The sequence below is a fragment of the Melopsittacus undulatus genome, chromosome 2, assembly GCF_012275295.1.
Source record: "Melopsittacus undulatus isolate bMelUnd1 chromosome 2, bMelUnd1.mat.Z, whole genome shotgun sequence".
Classification (NCBI taxonomy): domain Eukaryota; kingdom Metazoa; phylum Chordata; class Aves; order Psittaciformes; family Psittaculidae; genus Melopsittacus; species Melopsittacus undulatus.
Window position 1 is genome coordinate 108,933,286 of NC_047528.1, and position 27,709 is coordinate 108,960,994.

At 38.4% G+C, this 27,709-nt stretch overlaps 1 protein-coding gene across 5 annotated transcripts in view; it reads right to left on the reverse strand.

Moving 5' to 3' along the window:
* Positions 1-10,660: 10,660 nt before the first annotated feature.
* Positions 10,661-27,709, reverse strand: part of ROBO2 (roundabout guidance receptor 2) — a 400,731-nt gene continuing 383,682 nt past the window's right edge. For 2 of the 5 annotated variants that reach the window (XM_031046914.2, XM_034073038.1), the window contains 4 exons: positions 24,822-24,992; positions 19,109-19,369; positions 14,542-14,742; positions 10,661-13,539 (listed from right to left, as the gene is read on the reverse strand). In XM_031046914.2, the coding sequence (XP_030902774.2) occupies positions 13,538-13,539; positions 14,542-14,742; positions 19,109-19,369; positions 24,822-24,992 (635 nt within the window). In that variant the 3' untranslated portion in view covers positions 10,661-13,537. The remainder of the gene's footprint in view (positions 13,540-14,541; positions 14,743-19,108; positions 19,370-24,821; positions 24,993-27,709) is intronic. The other 3 variants (XM_031046916.2, XM_034073045.1, XM_034073041.1) reach the window with 2 other exon arrangements.

Below are 27,709 nucleotides of genomic sequence, written 5' to 3' on the forward strand. Positions count from 1 at the left end.
GAGTAACACATGAGAGTTGGAAATCCTAAACAAAGCAGAGAAAATGGTATTAGAGAGGAGGCAGAATGGGAAAAGCAGAATGGCATTAGTTAGAAAAAGAAGGAAAAAACTGTGATAAAGACTGAAAGATGGAGTAAAGGATCTGAGGAAGAGCTAAAGTGAAAACATGAATATTAGCAGCTAATAGAATCATTAAAATATTCAGAAACAGCATTTAGTTGACACTAATGAATAAGAAATGTGTTATTGTGTACAAACTTGATGCCATTTTTTCAGAGAGTAACTTTCTTGGGCTGTTGTGCCCCCCTCTTCCAGTTGTGCCAATCACTTGCTGTTAGATTAAGATGCAGGAATGCCTGCTCATAGCATTCAGTTTGAGCTCTACTATACACATATGGGCAATGCGTAGAAAAGTGCTTCAATGACTGCTTATGAGAATTTTCTTAAAGGAAAGGGTAAGACTGGGGAGGGGGAGAGGAGGGATAACGGGAAAATCCCAGGGGAAAAAAAAAGGAGATATATTCAAGAGGTATCAGTCTTGAAATTAGAAACTCATTAATCCTCAGCTTTTTTCAGTCTGTATGGAGATTTACCATACGTGACTCAGCCTTGGAGTCCGATTGGAACTGTTTTCCAACTACAAGTCCAAATTACCACAGAAAACCTCATCATTTTCAGCAAAGTCTGATAAACTGGTTACCCTTTAACAGCAGTGTTTTGTGCACTAAATTGCAACTGGCCTGCTATTTTTCTCATATCACTGCTAACAGATGAGCCCGATTATCATCCTAGATCCACCTTGCTCGTGCTCATTTGGGCAACAAAGATAGCAACCAAACTGAAAGAAAATTCTAGGAAAAGTAATTGAAGACAGATTAAGAATTTCAATAGATTTTCCTGGAAATTCGCCCACAAAGCATATTGTTCACATATCCACCTCCATCCAGAAGTTTGAAAGCATGTCCCAGGGTGCCTGCTGTTAGTATTTTAGCCCTATGCTGGCCAGGTTTCTCACAAAGCTTCTAGATGCTCTAGGCCAAGATCAATTTGTCAATGCCATGTTGTATGATGATTTATGACTGTAGCCAAGTGAGGATGCTGGCTATGTTCTGTCTCTCCCTAACTAGCTGTGCTGAACTGAAGCCATCCCAAATCACTTGCTGGCTATGTGGATGCATGCTCAGGGAGGCTGAGGTCGTTTATTGAATTCCCAGGTACAATCAGCACCAATAACTTTTGTAGTTGAGGGAAAATTCTGGGGGAGAGAATATCAATCTGTTCAAAGCTGCATCGCACTTTAGTAAATACAACATGTCACAGAGATAGGCTTGGCTGGGAGGTGTGAAAAAGCTTCTTAAAGTTAAAATTCTATTTGGTCTTTTTTTGTTCATGTCACATAAGGCACCAAAAGAAGGAACATCTGAACACATACCCAAGCATGTCAAAGAGGCAACAGCAATCTTAACATGTATATAAGCATCGTCAGCCTGTAAATGATTCTGCTCATGCAGGGTGAATGCTTAGGCTCTGATCTCCCTTATCTGAAAAGCAAAGAAATAATGTACCATCTGCAGAAGGGGCTCAAAAACAAAAAACATCTTTAAGAAAAAAAAAAGAAGGAAAACTGAAGGTAAGAAAATTAAGAATTAAGAATAGTCAAACTAGTACTAAAATAAGAATACATTGCAAATGTTACAATCCAGACCACAGGCCATAAGACATCTATGAATAGTGGTGTCAGGAAAGAATTGTGGGAACAAGGGAGGTCCAAATGTCTTGTATGAGCATCATGGGATAAATGTTCCTTTAGTAATACCGTTTCTTATTCAGGACTGCTGCAGGTAAGATGGTGGTTAATGTGTATGAAAGCATCAGGGTTAGGTCCTGTCTGTCAAGGAATTAATGCATCTATCAAACTGTTTCTCTGAAGGAAACCTCATTTTTTTTTAATAAGAATTTTCCTTCTGAGGAGCTGTGAAGATTGACAAAAGATCTGTAAAGAGAAAAAGGAAATACAACTTCTTCAATTGGCCCATTGGTTTCGGGTTTGTTGTGGCTTTCTGGTTTAGGTGAGTTTTGGGGGCTCTTTTTGGTTTGTTTTTCTTTTCCAATGCAGCCACTCAGAAGTGCTTCATCAATAGGATTATGCTGATAATTGCCTATGCCTCAAGCAAGATGAACCCAAGTCTATTGTGGGGGAAAGGGAGGCAAGAAGAAAGCCAAAAAAGGAAGAGTAACAGAGACAAAAAAAAATGTTATTAGTATTTCCTCCATATCACAGAACCTACTAGCAGGTCAAAGCTGCAGTAATCTCATTTCAGAATAATAAAATCAATGCTGAAGAAAGATGAAGCAACAGCTACAGTGGCTGCTTCAGGTGTTATGATACCATTAGAGCACAATAGCCTTATTATTCACTGTAGTTCTTCCTAGCATGTCTTGACCATCTGTGACAAGCTATTCTGAATCTGCACACAGTCAAAACCTCAAATTAAATCTGACAAACACAGAAAGTGTTTTGAGCTAACCTGTCCTCCCTTCTCAGGTACTCATTACGGAGTGACCTACTCAACTCACATCCCTGTAGACTGTGTTTATTGAAAGCTGTTAGTTACAGGGGCTGACATTCACCAGGTGTTATATATCACGGAATTAAACTAAGAAGAATCTGACAAACAAAGATGTTGTAAATAGCATGAAAGACCCTTACTAAACCTGCATACTGCACAAACGCAGGGGAAGATTGTGTTACTCTAGTTTTAGAGGCTCTTGGTGGTGCACAATTCCCATTGTATGAGTGCTATTAGAAGTGCAAGCACATAACTGCAGATATAATGTCAAAGTCATCCACATTATAACAAGCATTCAGATGCTCCATAATGAAGACTTCATCAGAGAGTGAAAATTATTGGCTCCCCTGTTGATGACTTTTACAAAAATCGTAAAAGTAGAAAGTTTGCCAGCTGGATTGATCTCCCTGTGCACATTTATGAAGCATTGAAATTTTCACCATTGGCAACAATGCTATAGTTGAAAAAACTCCAAGAATATTAGTTCAATGACAAACAATAGTCTGCTAAATAGAGACGTGATGTCCTGACAGCTCTGTTTCGGCTATATGGTATGATATGTGCCAGCAAAAGCAGAGAAGACATTTTGTAGCATCATAAAACTGCTTCCAAAAATGAGCACCCTGCAGCTATTAGAAACTGCGTGAGAATCACCAAATGTCAGCCTCATGCTCCACAACATTCAATTTAATAAATGGATTTAAGAAAATGAACAGCATAAGATGTTTCAGAACACTCTTAAGACAACCATGATAATATTGAGTGTTTGAAGAAAAAAAACCCCAACATAACTATTCACTGTAAGAAAAGGGGAGAATTTTTGTGTCTCATTTTTGTTCCCTGGGACCAATTAGGAGCATTCTGTCAGTACCATTGTCAGCACTAGAAACAGTGTAAGAACAATAATCAATTTACTGACACATCTTAATATTGATGGTCAGAGGTCTGCACTGAGGACAGCCCCACATTGTTCTGGCAGTTAGCATAAGCTTTTCTATATAATTTTCTTTTCTGAGACAGGTATTTACATTTATAGAAATTGTAAGAAAAAAATGGGCAATGGACAAAAGGCATATTTATGTGAACCAGATCTACAATGCGCTACAGAGTACATTGTGAAGGGAAGTAAAAAATAGATGAATTCCTTTTTTTGTCCTGTGTCCTGGTTTCAGCTGGGATAGAGTTAATTTTTTCTTACAGCACTGTGTTTTGGGTTTAGTATGAAAATCATGTGGATAACACATTGATGTTTGAGTTGTTGCTAAGCAGCGCTCACCCTAAGTCAAGGACTTTTCAGTTTCCCATGCTCTGCCCGCAAGGAGGGGCACAAGAAGCCAGGAGGGAGCAGAGCCAGGACACGTGATCCAAACTAGCCCAAGGGATATTCCATACCACAGCACATCATGCCCAGGGTAGAAACTGGGGGGGGAATTATCCAGAAGGGACTGATCGCTGCTGGGATCAGGCTGGGTATCAGTTGGTGGGTGGTGAGCAATTGTATCATGCATCACCTTTCTTTCTAGGGTTTTAGTCCTCTCTCTCTTTCATCTGTTCTTATCATCATTATTATTATCATTACTATTACTATAATTTACTTTAGTTCCTATCTCAACCTGCAGGCTTTACTTTCTTCCAGTCCTCCTCCCCATCTCACCAGGTGTGAGGGGTAAGCAAGTGGCTGCATGGTACTCCACTGCTGGCTACGGATAAACAGTCCCTATACCATTCATGTGAATGCAGTAGCCACAATGCTTGTTGCTGAAGTTTGAGTCCCTCTCTTTGTCCTTCGAGCTAAAGTACAAGGTTCTCTGGTATGGAATATCTCTTTGGATTAGAAAACCAGTGAAAATTAGGATGACTTAAAAACTGTTGAAATACTCTATGTCTTCTTATTCTCTCCTCCCTTTCCTTTTTCTTTTTCTTGCCCTCCACTCGTGTGTGACCGGTGAGGCAGGAGATGCTAGGGATGTCAGCGGGCACAACAATATTCCTGCACCAAACATTTCCTGGCTTATGCCAAGCAGAGACCAAAGTAGGGGAAACCTCAAGTACTCACTAAAGAACTCTGTGTTTACCTGCCTTTTACTAACCTTTTTTTTTCTTCAGCAGTGCTGAAGATTTACTTCTCCCACAGAAGTCCATGTATCAGCCCAAGCAGAAGTTTCTGATCAAAGCAACTTGGATTCAAAGTGCAGTTTCTTCACCCAGACAGCTCTACTGAGAATATTACAAAATATTGTAATCCTATGATCCCATTAATTAAAGAAAAAGCAGCTGCACAAGTACTGAAAGGTTTTACCCTCAGCTAAATTACAAAGTTGCTTACTGGATCTCAGAGGTCTAGAACTTTTACCATTAGTTTCCAATTAACAACTTCACATCAGTTTCTATGAAAACCTAAACCCCTCAATGAAATCAGAAGCATAACATATCAGCAACTAAAAGCTGAAACTGGTATCTGTTCTTTTTCATGGGCCTGCAAGAGACTGTAAAGAATATGAAAATAAGGTTGTTCTTTGAATACTCTTAGTTAGCAATAAGTGCTTGTGAAAACACCTAGGATATGAGTAACTCCCGAAAGATCCAAAAGCACATACAGGCTATGACAGAAGCGAATTCAAAGACCCATGTTTGGAAACTGCTTTTTTATGTACACAAATATTCATGTACAGAAAATCAGAATATGTTGGAATGTCCCAGGGGTATATGGTACACCGACTAGAAAGGCAGTCTTCTGATGGGCTAAAATCTGCTACTACTCTAAAGAGATTACCCTGGAAACTAATGCTTCATGTTGATTAAAGGCTAAAATTTCACCATAGCCAAGGTTTACTCACAGGTAATGAACTGTCACTGTTCAGAGTTACTCACAATTTCAGATGTTTTAAGGTACATTCCTATGCTGCTATTAATACATGCACATTGATTTAGAGAATCACGTTATGTCACAGTAGACATGGGTTCTAACACACAGCTGTACATACTCCTCCTGCAAGTGAGATCATTTACCCTGAAATTCTCAGGCTCTGTGTACAGGGCTGAAACACTCAAATCGAGACTCATCAATGGCTCTCTCTTCCTCACAAATGCTCTAAAGGCACCCAGTGACCTAGTTTAAACTTAAAACTCATATTCCACATAGATCAAACATGGAACTCGTATTAATCTCTAAGTGTGACACATCCAAGACAGCTTTCAGGGCAAAGAGGGACAAAAATAGAAAAGCCTCATTATATGCCTAACAACAAGGTAGAAAATACGTAGATTAAGCTTATGCCTCATGGGAAAAGAGAAGGAAGAAGGGGGTGGGTAGGCTGAAGCTAATTTGAAGCCTGTGACACCAGAGTAAATGCAAAAGGTTTGTTTATCAGAATCTGAAATTCACTGGGAGAGTTGGGGGACTGGGGAAGGAATGGCAGAGAGAGGTTTGTTTTAAACACAAACTGAACTGGGTGCCTGACACTTTAAGACTGGGGGGGGGAGAGATAGGTCTGCAGTAGCTCAGAGAAGAAAGTGTTTCAGGCAATTGGTGATTAATTGTGCTCTGCTATGCCACATCTCTTTCTATTAAACCTCAGATAGCCAAATTTGTTTCCTAATTGTTTTTGTGTTTCTCAGTCTTCTTTTTGTCTTGCATGGAAGTAGGCAATTTCTATGCCATCAATATCTCATTAAGGGGCCTGGGATTTGAAATGCCTTGTTTTGTTTTTAATTTTGTTTTCCAGGTTTTTTGCTGCATTTTATGACATGGCATTTTTTGTTTGCTTGTTGCGGCCCATTTATTCTCTGGCATTCCCTTTCCCCAGGTTATAGCTTTATTTGTTTCCTTGCCTGTTGGCACTCAAGGTGTATGTAAATTATTCTTACATGCTTCACCATCACTACCTATTGCTCTTCATTTCCCCTAATGACATTCTCATCTGAATGCTAGTGCCTGCTCAGGTTGTACCTGTGTAGAAAACAACTTCAACTCATCCATGAGGTCTTCTTTTTCTCCCCTCCGCCCCTCTTTTCTATTGCCATTAGCTTCAGACTTGTATTCATGAGGTAAGGAATACAACTGCATATTTTCTGCCTAGGGCAAAATCATGTGCCACTAGTGCAAGTAGCAGCTTAGAGGAAAAAGGAAGGGCATTCACACAAATAGCTAATCAAAGGGTTTTTAATGATACTCATTAGGAAAGTAATTCATTAACAAGCCAGCACATGGAACATTCCCTGAAGGGAGAGTGGTATTACTGGTCACATCAAAGTCCCTACCTGACTAACACCTTTATTGCTGTTCATAGTAAGGCCAAGTTAGCAGCAAAATCAGTCGCATTCAGTTCCTGCTAAGGAAAAAGTCAGCAAAGCATCGTTACTGAAACTGGATTGGTTCTGTTTTCCTAATAAGAATGGCTTTTCAGCTTTTCACAGGGATGTATAGTTTAGACCCACCACTGATGCTTTCAAATGCACACAATTTTACATTTCCTGCCCTTCATTCTCTCCCCTGCTCTCTCCTTGCTTTTATTTGGATACCTCTGACTATGCCCAAACTTGGTACCCATAGTAGTGGTGCAGCCCACAGGACAGCAAACCTCAACTGGATGGATGTCAGTGCCTCTTTTTGAACAGAAGTCTGCCAAAGGCATCCTCATTGCAAGGTGCCAATCATTTACCTGGACAAGGCACCAATCCAGGCACACCAGAGCTTACACCCATTACTCAGGATAGCCAAAGTCGCCGAGTACCAGAGGCATTTCTAACTTGCAGGCATATAACTGCTTTTACTTTTTCATGCTTACACCACTACTTACCTATACGAGGGACTCTTGTATTCTTCTGCCAGCTCATTCCTAGAGATTAGTATTGGTATCTTGGGATGCTCATTTGCTCTGTAAAAATCAGGTTTTTAAATAGGCTGAGCTACGAATCTCACTTTTACTGCACTGCCCTGATACAGCAGAGCTCAGTTATTAGAACAAATTGGAGCAAGCTGCTTCCTGGTTGTTATACCCACATAATTACTACAGGCTGATACATGAAACCATGCTTCACTCTTATGCTTAAAGGCGAGATCTCCATTTTGCAAGGACAGAGCAAGTTCTATTATGCATTTTACTGCCAAGGAGGTCAATTAAGTTTAATTGGTTCTAATTAGCACTTGCTCAAGCTGTTATATTCTTTACCTGCATCCGAGTGGCTCTCCAAGTGCTGCACAATGGATTCCTGCTTTTGAACACAAAGGAGAATTACTAATGGCATCCTTGAAGGCAAAAGATGCACTGATCAGCATAAATGGGGAACAAATATCAGCACAAATAGTAGCAGGCTTTTTGAGAAAAAAAGTAAACAAAGAAACAAAACCAGAAACATTTCATCCCCATCTGGCTTTGATCAACTGAACTGAATGCAACCCTGCACCTTATTGTTTAAAGTTATAAACCAGAAAGTACACAAATATGATTATTCTTTGCCATAACTTCTTTACAGCTGAAAGATAAATACTGGAGAATGGTGCAGGGGGGGAAGAGTGCAGCAGCTCTAAAAAATTAAACAGATTATTTCAATGGTAGCAAAGACTAAAAACCAACAAAAGGAAAAAAAATCCTCAAATGTGCATTTGAAATGCTTTGTTTTCTAGAATGCTTGAGGACTGCTTTAAAAAGAATTGCATTTGACAGGTTTGGGGGCTTTGGTGGTTTGCTGTTTTGGGGGTTTTAATTCTGCTGCAGAAAGAGGAGCAACCACACCTGCCTAAATGTCAGCCTAAGACATTTCAGTCCTCAGCATCTGGTGAGAAGCCAGTGCATGGTCTATAACAGACTGAATGAGGACTCGTATGCCAGCAGCGATGCTGCAATAGTGAGGTGTGCTCTAGAAACTTGTTTTCTGCTCGGGTCTTCCTTCATATAGCTGGACAGTTAAAGGCAGGCTAGAAAGCAGTCTAGTCCTCATGCTACCACTAGAGCTCAGAGCTAGCTCTCCCCAAATCCCCAGTCCACATTCACAGCATGCAAGCATGGCCCTACATCTCCTCTGGGTCCTATGAGATGTTTCCAAGTCACTCTTGTTATTTTGGGTAAAGTGGTTAGCAGGGCAAGATGTCAGCCTGAAACAAAAGGAGGGAACAAGCTAGAAACAAGAGAACAGGTGTTTTGGACCACTGCTCTTCTGTGTTTCCTAGTTCCCTTTTAAATAATAGGGTATATGTTCAGCCACACAAAGCATGCAGAGCATTACTTGCCCCTCCAGCATCACTGTGCCTCTTTCTGTCTTGCACCCCTGTCCTATGCCAGCCACCCCAGATCCATAGGACAGCAGTAGCACTAAATACATAGACCCTAACAGGACAACATGGAGACATGGACTGGGAAAAGTGGTCCCAAAATGTGAAACCTGCCTGCCACTAAGAACCACCACAGTGCCTAACTCATTGGAGACATATCCTGCCTTGAAAAACTCCATCCTCTGTGAAGTACCCTTCCTCTACATACATGAAGCCTGACAAGGTGCCTCGCAAATGGATCCACTGAAACCTGCTGAGCCTGAAGCCACATGTGCTTCCCAGCTGGAGACTGCTGGGGTATGAGCACCCAGGGCTGAAGGCTCATGCACGCTGACCATAACTCCACTCCCACAGGCTTGGATTAACCACACCTCTAAAATAAAGTACCAAATTTAGTTTTCCGAGGATCTAGGCCTCCTATGGCCGTTGGATCATTTATTTTTGTATGGAAACTAAAAGTAATGAAGCTTATATGCATGATCAACAGTTTGGAATTACATGTGAAACTAGTGGACTTGGCTGATTCTAAGGCAGTGTATGTGCCCTTTTTTCAGTATTAGTCTTCGCCATCTTTCCTGCTATTTCAATGTACCTCCTAAATGAACTGTCCATTGCCCATGTGATTTTCAAAAATAATTTATTCGTAGCTAATGTGTTCCAGATGGATGGAACACAAAATATGTTAAAAAAGTAAAAATGAAATTAAAAAATCCTCCCCTCAGCAATAAAAGTTCCCCCCAATCTTTACAAAAAAAGGCCAACTTTTTTCCTTCTAGTTCCCCTGCTAAATTTCCACAAGGCCATTAATCATAAAAACCCCAAACTACATAAATCATAGAAAAGACAAAGGAGCTACCTGCATTATTGTTAAAAAGTCCCTGCCACAATCTCCCCCACCCCAATTACCTTTCTTCTGTCAGTTGTGAGAACTACTCCTCAACCTTAGCACACACCTTTTCTCCTGGCTGGCAATGCATGGGCTGAGGCAAGCATAAACCAGCATATCATTATTTCAGACTCATGTCTCCCTTTTGCACTGGTATATAGCTAAACCAGTATCAAACCACTCCATACGCCTTTTGTTGCTTTCCCAAAGAACAGTGTTTACAGTGTTTCTGTCATATTTTCTGTCACCCAACAAGACCCTGTTGGATGATAACCAGAAGTTATTCAAAAGGTTTAATGACTTGCGTAAGGACTTGAGAAATAATAAATAACAAAAAGGAAATTTCTGTTGTTTACATCACTGAAATGGCTGCCCATACAGCAATACACCACTGAAGCACATGGAACAATTTATTATTCAGTCCTTCACCCCTCCTGCAGTTAAAATTGAGCATATATTCAATGCAAAGATTGAGAAAAATTGACCTAGCATCTGTCTATATGTTCTGAGGATATTCTGTACTGGATTGGCAGTAGCTCCACCAGTACAAAACCCCAAGTCCAAGGGTTCAGACCTGCTGAACACAGGTTTTACACATCCACTGATTTATGGTAAGCTATGCACTTGTAGCCCTTACTGTACATTGAGATAGTATGTTTACAAACAGAAGATGTGTCACTAGAATAGCTGTATCAATGCAATTACATAGGTACAACTATTCCCAATATAGACAGGGCCTTAAACAGAAATCCCTGTGACAGGCAATATTTACCACTGGCTTATTTATAAACAGCTCTTAGCTTGGTTCAAAAACCAGCATATAAAATGCTCCTTGTTACCTGTAAGTGGACAGTGATGATTATAGCTCAGTCTATGTTATTATTGCCTGATTTTCCCAGTTTGGGTTTTCACATATTGACTCCTTACTCAAGGTCTTTTAACATAGATTTGAAATGTGAATATGTTTTATTTTTTCCCCAGTAAATATACAATACACACTTCAACAGTACTATTAACCAACTTTTTATGCCAATTAAACTCCGCTGCACTAACAATACCAATGAAACACATTAAGAGGTCATACTTTTTCGTGAACAAACTGTAGCCAATAAACAGGTATTTTCTTTAAAAAACAAATTAAAAAACAATTCTAAGTGCTGCCACAACATCCCTTTTCTTTAAACACATTATTCACAATAAATGTTTTTGAGTCTTTTAAAAAAAAGAAGAATACTTCTTTTAAAATAGTAAATTAAATGGCATATTTTAAAAAATATGTACTGTGGTTCATTGGAAGTACACTGTATAGAAAAGAGAGAGAAAGAGAGAGAAAAAAAGAAGAGACATCACCTGTAAGATAATGGAGACAGTTTGCGATACACAACACCACCTTATGTAATATTGTAAGCAACTTATTAATGAACAAAAATGTACAGAAGCAGATGGACAAGTTAGTGAATATCATGGTACTGCACAGCTTTAATACTGACACACATTTACTTTCCAGTGGAAGAGATAAAACACGTATTCGAAAGTAATTGGGATGGCTTTATCGAAGTCTAATGATACTGAATTTTGACTAGAATATAGTGAGTAAGGTGTTCCACCAAAGCTCAGCACAAGCTTTTGAATTAAAAGCACAAAAAAATATACCAGTGACTGAGTTAAACGTTTTCCAGAGTATTAAATTTGAATTGTACCTTGAATAATCTTCGCTTCATATGATATAATACCAAAAGAAAAAAACATACATATGTAAATATGATGCCTTCTTTATCTTTCTAGAACATTTTTGCACACTTTTAAGTAATGGTTTTCATTATAATGTTTTAACAAGCAGGAAAATTACATATATTCATGGGTCACATATATAAATGCATACATTTTTTTTCTCAACTTTTTTGGTTTGTAACCTGCTAAATAACAGTCTTGACCTTAAGGAAGTTAACTAGTATTGTTAATATTCAATAGTGCTGAGTTATAGTTGATGGCTGTTGTGTTTTATCTTATCATGGAACAAGTTAATGAAATGAAAAGCAACACATATTTAGCATTGTAATTTACTTTTCTAAAATTCTGTCATTACTAAAAGTGTTCTTAATACTGGTGAGCTCCAAGGCAATATATAAAACAACATAGACTGGTTATAGGAAAAGGGTATTCAAATGGAAACTTGTGTTCATGGTCAGATAACTAGCAGAAATAAGCTGTAGGATGCAATATTTAAATTAAGCATCGAATGAGTGGATTATCCACATACAATATTCTAAGAAAAGCTTGACAATTGACTCATTGAGATTTGAGATGTACAGCAGATTTGGACAAAGTCGTGAAAATTAATGAAGAGACAGGATGCTGTCATTAATGTCCACTTACAGAGTCTGGTTTATTCAAAAAGTGTATAAACATGCGTTATTTCCTCATCATAGGGTTTGAAGCCACTCACTAAAACACAGGTCAAAGGTTTTCTTTGCTTATACCTAACTTTTTGGAGGTACTGTATTGCCAGGAATGTACTTAAATACAAGCCAAAAATAATTGACTGTTGCTTTCCTTCTAAACACTAAACATTTTACTGTGAATTTAGTGGATCCAGCTTCAGCTCTTGCAGACTTCAGGTAATAGAATACAATGGATTGTTTAGACTGCATTAAAACAATTAATGTCATGAATTTCAGTGGTGCAGCTCTATCCTCTATTTTACTGTACATGTATTGGAAAGATGAAATAAGATACTATGACACTTCATTTTTTTTTGGAAGCAGCCTGAATATGTCTTAATAATAAATTGCATCCTTAACTACTTACTAGGTATTCCTTGAGTTTATATTGTTTGTTTCTCCTGGGAAATTTCTGTCTATATTTTGGATTGGAGAAATTAATGGTAATAATTCTTTCAAACTACAATATAAAAACAGCTTTAGTGAAACACCTTAAGTTCTTTTGTTTGTAGCAAGGTTTGTTTTCCTTTCCTTTTTCTTAGTGGCATGGGATGGCTAAAAACAGATACTAAGGGCATCATTCTAGTGAAAGGATCTAGGCCATCTCATGCTACCTTTTATTTTCATATTCACTCTTTAATCTCACACTTCCAACTTCTGACCCTTTCTTAAATAGGAAGAGCAACTATGTTGCTTGCTTTTAAAAGATTTAAATCTGTCTCTGATGTCTCCACTGACATCAGTTTTGCCTGTCACTTTCTCATTTCTACACCCCAATGGAAACCCACCTAACATACTGCTTTACATCCAGCATTATCCAAAGTAGCTTACATTACGTAAACCTTCTTCACACATTCAGTCTTTTTTCTTCTTCATGTCATGAGGAGTAGAGTTTTGTGCTTATCACCAAATAAAATTGCAGTGCAAACTTTAAACATAAAAGTTACACAATTAAAAGTTAATATATGGCACCACAGCCTATTAATTCACATATAGTACAACAGACCAGTAAAAACAGACATGAATATGAACATAGCTAAAAAGAAGGTGAGCTTGCATAGCAATGCAACAAAAGAAATTATATACAGAAGGAAATTCTTTTCATCCTGGAGGGTGATTTTTTTTTTCCTTTCTTTTTTTTTATATACTCCTGACAAGGAAAAGTTTAAGGTGGATGGTGTATTAAAGAGAAGAACACAAGTAAAATATCTGTGGGATATGTGTGGCTGTGTGTCTTTACATTGCATTTACAGTTCTTTTAATAGTACATAAATAAAGAAAATGTTCATTGCACTGTTTAGTGTCATCACTTCCATGAGTTCAGACCTGATGGTCCATCAGAGCAGCTTGCAATGTGTCTTCTCAACTACTCTATAGAAACAAAGAGAGAGAAAGAGGTTGTAATAAGGAGGAAAAAAAATTAACCCAAACAAAACCAAACAACAAAACAACAAAAAACAAAGCCTATGGCAATACTACTGCAGCACAGGATGAATATTCATTAGGTTGGGAGAAGAGAGCTAATTGCTTCTAAGATGAAAAGCCATGGATGTTACAATTCAGCACTTACCAACACAGTGTCTGAGACAGCACCTTCAGGGTTTGGGAATTACCATTAACTCTCTTATGAGCTACTGGGCAGTAACTGTCAGGAGGGTTTGACTTCAGCAAATAAGAAGCAGACATGCCAACAGCTAACATTGCTTTTACTAATAAATATGCCAGTATGCCTGAGCTAGCTGAGGTGTGCGTGCACAACTTCAAATGGTAGAGTCAAACATTTGGCATTTGGTCCCACCATCACATACACAGCATCATTGTAGCTTTATACAAGGTTTAACAGATATTGAACAATAATAGAAAAAAGTTTGGAAAACAATTCCCCTGGCCTGGGAAGTTAAAGAAAGAATTGGGATAAAAAAGTGAAAAACTGAGCTAGAGTGTTGAAAAAACAGGACCTCCATCTAAGGTCAAAAAGATCAGAATACTGCTCATCAAGGAAGCATCACAAGCTTGCCACCACGTGTGGCAAAATCAACACCCTTTTCTTTCACTCCTCTGAGAAAAACTGCAAAGAAAAGCCTACTACACTTTGACAAGAAAATTCTAAGTTACTAGAATTTGTTTTCAATTTTCCCAGTGTTACACAAGCATTACACACCAGAAAGTGTACCATGTAGGTAACACTGGCATGGCTTACACAGATTTTAAATAGTCCAGCCTAAGAACAGAACTTTGTTTGTCATCACAGACAAACACCTCAAAAAGTTCTGTGTAAATTTTAATCTGATAATCACACTCTTCACAACAGATTTCTAACTATTCTCTTTTTGCCTATGTGTGAGTTTTAATTGTAGCTAGAGATAAACTTACATAATTCACCAGTAAACTGTCCTTGACTGTTTGATCCCACATAGCCTACATCGAGAAGGTCACTGGCATTGCGTTGGTGACCTCCTCGCAAGACTTCACCTTTTCTAGGTCCGGTCGATCCTTTAGAAGAAGCTGTTCCTGAAGAGCTGTGGCCACCAGGGGATGGGAAGTTGGGTTTACTATATGGTACGAGTGCCTCTTCTAGAAAAGAAAACAAACCAAAATAAATTCCTACAAACAGGAATAAACAAGCTATTCTTTTATGGACATCATATTAATTCCTGCCCTCGGATATCTTGTCTTGCTTTATAGCATGCCTCTTTTACCTAAGAGAATACACAACTCAGTATTGTATCTCACATACAAAGAAATCAGTATGAATTCAATCCTCCTTTCATGTAAATTCATGAGTTAGTTTGTATTAATTATAAAAAGTCTAGATTTATTACAAAGTAATAGATTATGAATCATAGGTACTTTAATAAAAATTGATGCACATACAATTTCCAAGACAATGCAGCTATGATTGGATTTTTGCTTCGAGCCTACATGAACGTGCTTTTTCTTTTTCTTTAGTTGAAATCATGGTAACTTCAATCAATTTAGATAAAGAACTACAATATCAGCTAATTTAATTAGCTTCCAGCAGCTCAGTAATTTCTAACAATGCAAAGTACACTGAAGATTTTTTTTAACTGGTTGTGAATTACATTGGAAAATATATTATACATAGTATTAGAAGTTGTAATATTTGGGGTGGGTAAATCTTCTTGAAGCTTGTTTCATGTACCATTATAAGCAAAAGGCTTATTTTTTCTCATTTGGATTCTTCCTCTGTGAAGACCTGTAATAATGAACTGCTCACAAGAGCAGGATTAACACCGATAAAGCATATGCATGTGTTCATATAGCATGAAGTAAAACAAGCCATCACATCTTACTAGAGTTTCCAGGAAATACTGTTGTAATAATCCTAATCTAAGAAACAAAACAGCAGCACTGATTTAACACTGAAATAGAAGCACTATTTTATTACTTTCCTGTGTATGATCCACTTTTGCTTTCTCATAAACTGAAGAAAGAGACTTTGCTAAATACAGTTTGATTCAAGAAAGAGTATGAATATACGTGCTTAACCTCAGACACAGGAATTGTCCCTTCTGAAATCAGTGGAATATCTCCTGCTCGAATCTTACATTTTTAAAGTGAATCTGGCCTGAAAGGGGGTTCTTTATGTTGTTTTTCACATTGTCTTCACACATAAAAAACCTGATGAGGGGAAACAGAATTTCTTTGGCAGAGGGCAGGCACACAGGAGACAAAGTAGGTGGGGATGGTTGGAAAGAAACAGAAGACAAAAATGCTTTTATTCACACTCATGGAGCCTTTGCAAAGGTGCAGCAGAGGCACAAGGGATTTCATTCTTTGTGCCTACTGCCACAAGTGAGTAGGACATGGGAATTCCTCTGCTATTGAACAGAATCCAATTGTAAGGTAAAACTGTCACCGAAGAGGGCAGGCTGCTGATTTTATTCTTAGCCCAAGTATCTCACTCTGGCCCTGGGCAAGAGACCAGAATATTTGCGCTGCAAGATGTAAGGGAATTATTGGTGTTTTGTGCTATAATTGTGTGCTGCTTTTGCTGAAATATACAGAAATATTTAAAAGACATAATATAATGGCATTTAACAGCCATAGTCTCCTAAATTACTTTACTTGTTCTTTATATACCAATCCCTAGCAATTGAATCAGATGCAAACCTGGTTTCCAAAGGCTGGCTAAAATATGGAACAGTTTGCATTAAGGCAGCAATAAAGCAAGCAGCATAAATCAGTTCAGCTGAAAGCCGGATACACTTTTAAAGGATGAGAAAAAAAGTCACTAGCATTGCAAAAGAGTTTGAAAATGACATATATGGTCAATTGATTTGTTTTTCTAGTTTGTGGACTCAGGATAAGGCCTCCTTTGGGTTCAATGAAATATTGAGAAAAAACGACCTTGAATAAATATAAAGTGCATTATCATTATAGAGCATATGGTGTGTTAAATTATCTGTTGTGCCCTTAGAAATAAATACAATCCAAAAAATAAGCAATTGTGACATTAAATAAAGACTAAGTTTTCCACAGCTTTCTAGCATATAAAGGTAGTTGTCTTTAAGTCCTTAGAATAGTCTCATATTTATTAAACACTCAGAACAGTGTCCTGTGCCCGAGTCTTGCAAAGAATATGGGGAGGCTTTGCCAATGCCTTTCTCTTTGAAATACAGTGCCTTTAATTTGAAGATATAATTCTAGCCCTATGAAATCAGGATATATGTATATAAAATTGTTTCTATACCCCATAAGATAAGCCAAAGGCTTTTAACATTATCAAAACTATTGCAACTTGATCTAGGCACTACTTTCTTTAGAGAGGTAGCTGAGAATGTCATATTTGATGTGCTGTAACTGCGGTTCCACAATGAAGCCACTGGCAGGAACTCAGTGATCATGTTTATACTGAAAGCAACCAGTGGAAACACGGTTCCCAGAATCAGGTATTTTTATTCTATTCAACTGCAAACCAAAGGTCTTGCTTTGAAACTTTCATTCACAGCATGGTCATGTCTGAATGAAGCCCCCTATGCTGCAAATAGCTATTTTCTGGAATCTGATAGCTTGATAAATGAGAAAGTCATGTTACAATATATTGAAAAGTAGGGCAGGATAAATTTCCAGAGAGCTTTGTCATTAAGAAGCACAATTAATATCACTGAACCCCCTGAATTTAGTAATATAAACAAGCATCACACATAACAGTAACTTTTTTAAAATCCATCAGAGAAACGAACACAGAGCAAGTAAGCTGTAGCACAAGAAGCTGGGATGAGAAGACAGACAGACAGACACAAAGCTCTGGCCCACCTTGTGAGCAAGTTTTATGAACCCCTCAGATGGGTAAAAACATTATTTCTCCTAAGGGAATCCTTTGTCATGCACAAAGGATATGCAATTGTTCTGGTCATCCTGCATTTGACAAGAACAAAATACCTGTAATCAGCCCTAAATTCAACACTTGTGTATGCACTGGAAGTGTCAAGATCAGATTCTTTTTATTTAAGAACAGATAAATGCAAGTCCTGCAGATGGGAATTTTACTACTGTATACCCTCAATGTATCAGAATAACTGACAACTTCTATTTGCACACTTATGAAGCAGACGAAAAGGAGGGGACTTCTTGCCAACCAGGTCAGAGAAGCATCCTTAATAATAATTTACAATGAAATGAGATGTATAAAGTATATCCAAGCTATTTTTTGTGTTCGTTCATCTTGTACATTGTAATTAAAATTGCCATTTCACCAAGTAGCATGAATTTCACACACTATTTTTAAACCTTGACTTCTCATTTCACAACATGAACTCACTTGTTTATGCAGCTGAAATATTCAGGAGTTTAGTGGTACCATTATTGCTGTATTTTAAAATATGAATTTTATTTAAAATATTTACACTTTAAATATGGGTAGCCATATTTCCTTGGAGGTCTCTATTCAGTAAATCCTGCCCCCATGACAGGTTTGCCCACATATTACTTTGGTTTTTTAGGATGTCATTGATATTGATATAACAAGGAGCATTAATAGTAGAATAAAGATGAATATGAGTACCTCTAGTGTTACTTTGGAAGCTACAGGCATATTTGAAGAAACAGTGTAGCCCTACAAAAGCACCACATCTAGTATCCTCTTTTTTTGCTTGTTTTAATCTTCTTAATTGTCCTCTTGTATCACTAATTACCACTGGGATAACATGTGATTAGCAGGTTAAAGGAAATATCCTAGTATGAGGGTAAAAGCTGAAACAGCAGCTTTTCCTTGAGGTCAGGCTGAGATAAGGAATCTGCAAGTATTACAGAACTCCAACTCCAGCTCAGCATCATCTCCTGCACCATTTTTACATACTTGAAACCCAGTTAGGAAATAAAGTCAGCACTCAGCAATGAGCAGATCCTGTATAAAGGTGAAAACCTCCGCTGTCATCTTGCTAGGCTTAAGAGATGAATGTTACTTGGTCATATCCATGAATAAATGGGAGACTGTTTTAAATACCGCTGGAAGGAATGTCAGCGCTCAAAAGGATCAGCCTTCTTGCAGGTATGCAAAAGCAACCATTGCCAATTTAGAAACAGGCTGCAAGAAGTAGAAAATATGTCCCTGTATGTATAAATAAATACATCTAACAGAAAATACTCTAAAAAATCTGTTTCTCCTTCCCTGCCTGCCTCAGACTGTTCCTGTTTTTCCCACTGCTCTGCTTGAAAACATTATTAATTGCCAAAGCACTGTAAAGTATGCACCAAGTCAGGTGCTAATGAGATTTCATTGTTGCAGGAGTGAAAAATCCTTGCACTACATGCTCTCATTTCACTTGGCTTTTTCTTATTTTCCAGCCTGAGCTTTGCCAGTGCTGGCACAAAAGGGCATAAGGTGAGCCTAGACTCCTGCCAGGTACAGAAACCCTCAGCTGAGCAGTGTCAAGGAGCCGTCTGCATTGCCTCGGCTGGTGCAGCACACACACACCTGATCCGAAGGCTTGTTTGTGTTGGGCTTTCCTGAAATCCTCTTGGCGGTCTGTAGAGCTTATCCACTCCTGGGTTTGTCGCTGCCACTCTAGTGATGTCCTAGCTTGCCGGTCCAGGGAGCTCTTTGTTTCATCTATGTTCGGAGCATGCTGCCTCTCAAGAGAGCTTCCTTTCCTCTCTGCTGAGCCTCCACGCTGGCCGGGGACTATTTGCTGCCTTAAACCCTGACCAGGGGGTGGGTCAGGTGGTGGTGGAAGATCTAAAAAACGTGAATAAGATTTAGATGAACTAATTTTTTTCAATTGAAACAGAAGGTGCATTTGATGCTGAAAAGAAAAGTCCCTTGCAAATGGCCTGAGTCACTTCCTTTGGTCATTTTAAAAGGAGGAAATTCCATGTTAAACAGAAATGTGGTTTTAACTTCCGCTAGTTTTTTTTTATTTAGGTTACTGTGTTTCTAGTTGCAACTTCCACAAGAATAAATAGATTACGAAGCCCTGACTTGCATTTCTAAGCATGGGGTTTATTTTCTGTGGGGTATACTCCAGCTGGCTCTTTCAGTAACAGCAAGCAAGAAAGGCTATGAAAAACTGATCTGTGCCAGTTGACAATTTCCCCCCATCATATTGGGGATTGCTTCATCATACCCACTTTTGGTTCTTCAGCTTGAGGTTTAAGCTCAAAATCTAAATATATTTTATTAAAATGAATGAAATTCCACAAAAAAATTGAAAAAATATTCACAAAACTACTGTCATTGGAAAAGCCTCAATACATCTGAGAAATATGCATGTTGAAATGGAACTCCCAAACAACGGATGAGCATTTTATTCAAGTACTGTTTGAAAGTTCAGCCAAGAGCTGGAGTCTTCACAGACAAGATAATGTCCACTCTTAAGTTTAGCAGTCCTGCAAATACAGCTGAACAAATAGTTTTAGCTGAACACTGAAAGGCACTTGCCTGGTCTCTAATAACTCCTTTGCTTTTCAAGTATAACACTCATACTATGAAGATGCTTGCAGAATTGAAGATCAAGCTTCTAACCACATTTGTGAAGGCAAAAGTACATTTTATTAGTCCCTGACCCAAGGCAATTATAGAACCTGGTTAACTACAATTCCAAATGTAAGATTTTCACCTTTCATCTTTCAATCTTTCAAGATTTTCAAGCTTATTTGACCAACTTATAATAGTATAGAAAAGTCTCAGATTACTAAGAAACAAACAAAACCAAAGTAAAAATAAACAGAAAAGGGAAGCAACTTTAGTAATGTAATGAAAAATCTCTCATACTGGATACATATTTTATATGTGGAACACTTGTTGATAACTATGGTTTGGGGTAATTCATAGCCCAAATAAATCTGCGCATCCCCAATAACTTCACTAAACCTGTGTTAGCTTACACTATATATGGATATGTCCTGCTTTCAAGTGTTTTTTTTTGTCTTACAGTGTTATGGAGGTTCATCAAGGAATTGAACTTGGCTCAACAATAGACATGGAAATGTAAACCTCTGCTTAGGCTGCAGGAAAGTCAGATGTTTATAACTAGTGAAACTGAAATTCATTTTAGAGATCAGTGAGGAGGCCTTTGGAGGGAATTTATTTCAAAGTCTGTGTTCTGGCTTTATAAAATGCTACAGGGATTTTTTTTCATGTCCTTGCTGTTAGAGGTGGTACTCATACCTCATATATGGGGCAGAAATGCTTCCAAAGTTGCTGAGATGTCATTCCATCAACACTGTCTCTTATAGATAAATGAGGACATGTGGGTTATTTGTGTCAACAAGGGAAAGTAGTAGTATTGGATGTTGCTCCCATACTTTTGTTCACAGCCGAAGTGCTATATCCCAGATTAAGATACCTGCCTTGTGGCTAGAACAGCCTTATAATAATCTGTCAGTGAGCCTGGTGTATGCTTTATGTTCAGCACTAATTTATTTGAGGAATTTTTAGTTATGAATATCGATGTGACCTTTCATGACAATGGCTATACATGAGTTACTGTACATGGAAGCAGGAGGGTATGGGATCTTGCCAATGTTAAAATTGCTTTATAGTGTTGGCTTCCAAAATAGCATTTCTTATAATTGATTTCACTGCAATCATAACCAGTTAATGTAGAGAACCACATCACTGACATCTGCTTATGCAGTCTGAAATAGAGATTACTGAAGTTGTGATTTATAAGCACTTTATGGAAATGCATTGAATCCAATGAACACAGTCATAACATGACATCTGACAATGCAATTTTCCAAGACACAATATTTACCCTTCAATAGAAGCAAAATTTTTAAGTAGTATCAGAGCAAAAAACGAAAGTTAAAATTACTGCAGTATTAAACTTCTTAACATACAGTACCCTTCTCTGGAAATTGCTACCTAATAGTTGTTCTTAATTAGATACTGAGAATGAAAGAAGGTTTGTACATAAACGATACTGCATGTTACACAGCTAGCTGCAACTCCTTGAATTACTGTAGATTTATGCTGCTGATCTACTGTTAACATAGTTGTTGCTTTCATCCATTCAAAAATGGGTGTAACGATTGCCTTATGTATAGACATGAAATGAAAAACTGTGTCTCTAACGTTCTTTGTGTGGTTTAGACCTGTGGATAAGTTGAAACTTATCTTTTAACGAAGCTTCACACAATTCTAGAAGAGTTAAAGGTATTGGGGAACTAATGTAAGCTGGCTCCAGCCTGCATACAGACTGACTGAACTATGCTAGACATGTCTGAGAAGATCTGTAAGAATGGTTTCTACTTCTAGCCAATTGACTAAACAGTTTGCTTTTTCACCTTCAGCCTCAGTTGGGTTGGTGGTCAAAGTAACATCTACCTTTCCTTTTTAATTAAAGAAGCTGGAAGAGAGCCTCATCGGGAAACATGGCTTTTTATTTGCTCTACAGCTTAAATCCCATAGTGCAGATCTTCTGCCTTTGGTAAATTAGTAAATATGCGCTCTTTTCTTGCTTGGGCATATATAAAGACCCCGTGTATTTGGAGTCATCACTTTTCTTCCTGCAGTGCCTCAGAGAACTGTCTTGCCTTTCCCCTCCTCAGCCAAACATGTCCACACGTGACTATGGCACATGTCTCCACACACACTTGCAAGCATGCACATACATGACAGCTAATGGTTGGCATTTCGACTGCTAGTAAAGGAGTAACAGACACCAGACAAACTAGTAGTCTCAGTTCCTAACAAGCAGACACATTACCACACAGAGGCAAGCCAACTCGTTCTATCATGCTTAGCACTTCAGAGAACTTTTGAAACAAGAAATTTAGAGACTTCATCAGGATTTTCAGTGAAGATATACAGAATGTTCTCACTGATTATCACTGTAGTTCCATCTAAATGACATTTATTTTCCAGATGCCAGATAAAACCCTCACTAAGCTGGTAACTGACAAGGCCAGTGGGATGTCATCCAGACTACCACTTGCAGCCTCTAATGGCAGGATTATCAAACTTGCCAAGCAATTTGTAAGTGCATTGGTGAAGAGGTTATGGTCTTATTGATTTAGTAATGGAGGGATTGTGATTGAGAAGATGTAGGACATCAGAGTGCCTGATAAGAAGCAGATGGATGTTCAGCCTGGGATTACCCCAGCTCTCCTTTAGAAGGCAGAACATTGGCCAAATGATTCAGGCACCAGTCAAGCTTTGGCACAGACTCTCATTATTAACTGGGAAAAGCAGCAAGTTGCAGAACTTACAAGTATAAGGACATTTCTTTCTACCTGTGCCAGTGATTTGTTTTCCTAGGGGTGATAACAAAGCCAGATTTTATGATGGAGCCTCTCCCTGCGGAGTCACATTTCCATCTGTCTCATGATCTGAACTGGAATCCCATTAACTTTCTGCTACCCAAGTTATTGTTAAATATTTCTATAGCAATAGTACTCCAAAGCAGAAGTATTAAAGTCCCACCATACTGAGTGCACCACAAACTCACATATACACAGAATTTGTGGCCCAAAAGGCTCACAGGTCATGGTGACAGGATATGTCACACAGAAGGGTTAACTTAGTGAAAGATTATTGCCAGCACCACAAGCGACACCCATAATTTCCAGTTACTATTTTCAAAGACACATCTATTTAATAGATCTGTGCAGCAGGGAGGCCTCTGGAATATATCCACAGGGGTAGGGCACTAATGCTTAAACCAATTCAGATCCATACGAGTGGAGTTTAAGCTACTTCAAGCTGCTTCTTCAAATAATATGGTAGTGAGAATGAGTCACAGAGCATGATGTGTAACCCTCTAGTGCACTTTCACTTTTGGAATCTGTTCTCTACCTTCATGGTCTGATAAACAAGGAACCTGGCAGAGCATACTGCAAAACCTGATCTGTACACCTGATAACATTAGTGAGAGGGGAGCTCTGGTGGTTTTAGTGGCCACAGTCCACCTGGCAAGCTCTTAATACATTTTCTACATGCACCTAGAGTAATAAGTAGCACATTATAAAAGAAAACCTCAAATTAAACATACTCTCTATCAAATCTATTTATTACATTACCTGTCCAAAGAAAATAATGGAGTTGGACTTGATGATCCCTATAGGTCCCTTCCAACTAGAGATATTCTATGATTCTACAACTCTCAAGTAAATTTTACTATCATAAGGAAGATGTTTATATTAAAATCTAAAGTAATTTTTACCATCCCCATTCACTGGAAAATTTGTCCAGGTATACATAGGAGATAGACTCAATGGCATCACACCCACTACCATGGTCCAGATAGTGTTATGAGAGCCACTGAGGCAGGTGGGACAGTCTAGTTCTCAGAATTGCACCACTTTAAACACTGAAAGCATGAGGAAAATGATCACATCTCCATCTGCATGGCTGTACAGATATCCTTAGTGGTTCCTTTAACTCTGTTTTTCCACTTGCTGGCTTTGCCCTCTGATCATTTCAATAACTACAGGGGCCAGGGCAGAAATAAGAAGAAATGAAGGGGAGGTAGCCAGCCAGCCACCTTTCTAACCAGACCTCCCTCAAGAGTTACGGGCAGCAATTGCATCCTTTGCCAAACTCAAGAGGAGGTAAACAAAGATGATTGAAGACTTAGCTGATTTTAGTCATTAAAAGAGCAAAATAAACATGCCTGAAATATGGGAAGCAGTGGTCAGAAAGAAATGGAGATGTAAAGGAGAGAAACACAGCCACTGAGGTCAGTGGATGTCAGGAACGAAGCAGCATGGACAAGACATGAGACAGAATCATGAGAAAAGTGTAGCATGTATTACTTTAACTGTTGGGCAGCTATCAAAACCAGCACAAAACCCCAAAGCATTGTGGGACTAACCCTTCTCCTTAGGAATTCATGGCATACTGCTATTGCTTGTGGTGGCTACTTTCATTTAATGTAAAATTAACCACAGGCTATTTTTTTAATGTCAACTCACATCTAATGCAGTCATTTATGGGTACATTACTGAGACCTGAGAAAACCTAAGCGATGCTAACATGTTCAGAGCTGAAATAAAGAAAGGCTCCTTGGAGACTCACTTAACCAAGCTCCACAATGCTAGTGTTGCCATGTTGCTCATATGGCAACCTGGAAACCCCACTTCATCAAGCAAATAATATACCATAATATATATTCTTTAAAAGATTACTCTATATTCTCCAACTGCTTGTTGCAGGTTATCATCAGGGACTTCACCACAACACTTACCATCTGTTATTCCCTCCCTACGATGAGGCAACGAGGGTTGGTCCAACCGTCCTCCCTTGTGTTTTTTAGTGGGCCTTGGCCTCTGGCTCTGATTGACAGCTGCACTGGTGTTGCTGTCAGTAGAAAAAGGACTGCTTGGTCGAGGTCTCTGAGAAGAAGGATATCCTTTGCCTAAAAGAAAAAGAGAAACTAGATGAAAAAAAAACAATGTTATTGCCTTGGAATGGGCTTTCTATTAATGTCTGTTCTGCAACATAACTCTCAGAGGCAAGCAAGTGTCCCCTCAAGGTACTCGCTGATGACAACTGCTCTAAGACACACCAAAACAAGTGAAGTGAAAAACCTGGCATTCTTTTAACTTTTATAATTAAAATTATTCCATCTGTTGCAATAAAACTACTGTATGCCATGTAAATCATACCTGCTCTGTGTGCTGAACAGATGTGTTATAACAACTCCTCAGCCTTGAGCAGGGAAGGAATACAGTTCTACAATCGTATCAAATTTATCTCCTCCTGCCTTCCACCTTCACATTTGCTGAGCCAGATTCTCATTTTAGGGGCTCCCATATGCACTGTATATCTGGATAACTCCAGTGAGATAAACAAACATAACTGATTTTGCAAGCTATGTAGCAGTGTAGGTTTGTATGCTTAAGAGCTCTCTTTTCTCAAGAAATAAAAATGGAGGTATATTTAAATGCTAAAATGTTCATGTGAATTTTCAGTGGTTTTACATGTTAAAAAACAATGTATTCTGACTAAATTTATTCTTCACATCTTTTTATATATATGTGTATATATATATGCACAAATCAAGCTACATGATTTCTCTTAAAAATAATCTTTGATGCTGTTCTATGGAGCAGATCATTAAAAGCATCATGCAGGAACAGCTGAAGCACAGTCCACTTACTACATTCACTTCCTCTTATTATGATGTTTTTATTCAGTTAATTATGCTTATTGTTTAATAAAAAAAATGATTAAACCATCTTCTACCTTCCTTTTTCATCTGTATGTGCTTCTTGACAAGTATATTTTAATTTGCTTAGAACTGGTACTTCAAAGTCTTAAATGTTTTTATACTACCTGCAGAGGAGAATGTCAAAAGTTCTGCCCTTTCAATGCCACTTTAGGCCCAAATTGTCTAAGAGTTCATGGGAAGTGGGAACTGATGCCAAAATAGTAAGGAGTTCTTTTATCTTCTGGTTAACTTAGAATAGGATCTACCCTGCTGTGAGTTACTTTACCTAGTGAAACCTTCTAACTGATGTACACCCTGAGGAAGACACTGCTCTTAGGCAGGCTTGTCTCCCAGCTGCATGTCACTGACAGTGACGAGAAGTTACCACATTTGAATCCCTCATGTGGATGTTCCCTATGCCCAACTGAACTTAAACAGAAGGTATGCCTTTGTGAATCTGGTTCATTTTAACTGTAATGGGTTACAGAACACCCACCCAAGTAGCTAATTCTGGAACCAGGAGAAAGTAGTCATAACCATTTAGGGAAAGGCTGGAAACATTAACTTCTATAGCTGGCACAGCTGTAGCCAGACAAGGACAAGACATCAAGCCCTTGTTTCATAGACAAGGACAGAACAGTAAAATAGACATGGAAAAAATATCAAAATTTCATCTAAAACTAAATAAAAAGAACACAAATGCAAAGAAATTCAGACATGAGCCTGAAATTCCATCCTAGCTCACAGCACATTGCACAGATGTATTGCTAAAATAAACTTGCAGCATGCAAGTGCAACCTGTGAGTGCAGGACAAAGAGTCATTGCACTTATTCTCTTGACTAAAGAAATGTGATTATTCATTCAGAATGTTGGTTTGAAAAAGAAATAGGCACCGAACATTCTCTTTTTATACCTCCATGAAAATAAGGAAAAATAAATAGCACTGACCTAAATCAGACATGGGGCAAACACAAATGATGTGCAGGCTCCCTAAACACATTTTTCAATGCACCTAATAACTGATTACAGCTTCTTGTATCTGTATGCAGCCCTTCCAGTAAGAACTGCTGAGCGGTGTCACCCTCTCTGTAGTAGATTTAGTGTGTAAGTGGAGAGAAGAATGCATCTATGGATTTAATTTCCCAAGGGTGTTAGAAAGGAAAGCTGTCTGAACTTCATGGCAAATCACACGATCACTTTTGGAAACTGGAATCAGAGTCTGGCAGGAGAAACACCATACACCAAGATTTACCAGAGCTTCTTATGCTTGGCAATCAGATACACTCATGTGAGACTATCAAGTTGGACTTCTCCTTTCATATCAATGACAATATCTCACACTATTCTAAATGGGTGAAACTCAGACTGCAAAGGAATAGAGAATCAGGACCTTCAGATTCCCTCCAGAGCAATGAACAGAAATAATACTGCTGCTTCTCCACTATAAAACACTATTTTGCAAGATAGGGGGTTTATTATGGTGCAGCAGGTCCATAACAGGCATGTCTGATGACCCATGCTACCCTGGGAGGTATCATACTGCAGTTAAGCACTGGGGAGTTATTTCCACCTGCTGAGGTTTCTGTGAGGAAAAGAGGGGAGGGCTATCTGTTTACATGTGGGTTTTATTTTGTTTCTGTTTTGCCTGCTGGATCACTAAGGATTAAGAAGGTAATAATCATAAATCTCTACCACAAATGCTGGATACTTTAGATACCCTAAACTTTAGCAGTCTGTCTGAGGGATTACGTACAAGTACTCAGTTTAAATGCATTTGTGACCTAATTAAGCTAGGTAAATATAAGTGACAAAAGGGTTCTCATCCTTTTCTTGTACATTCCATTTACATAGCTACAATAAGAAATTATATTTATTTAAAAGTGTGTGTTTGTGTGCCCATTTACTTTTGTTATGTGTGTGA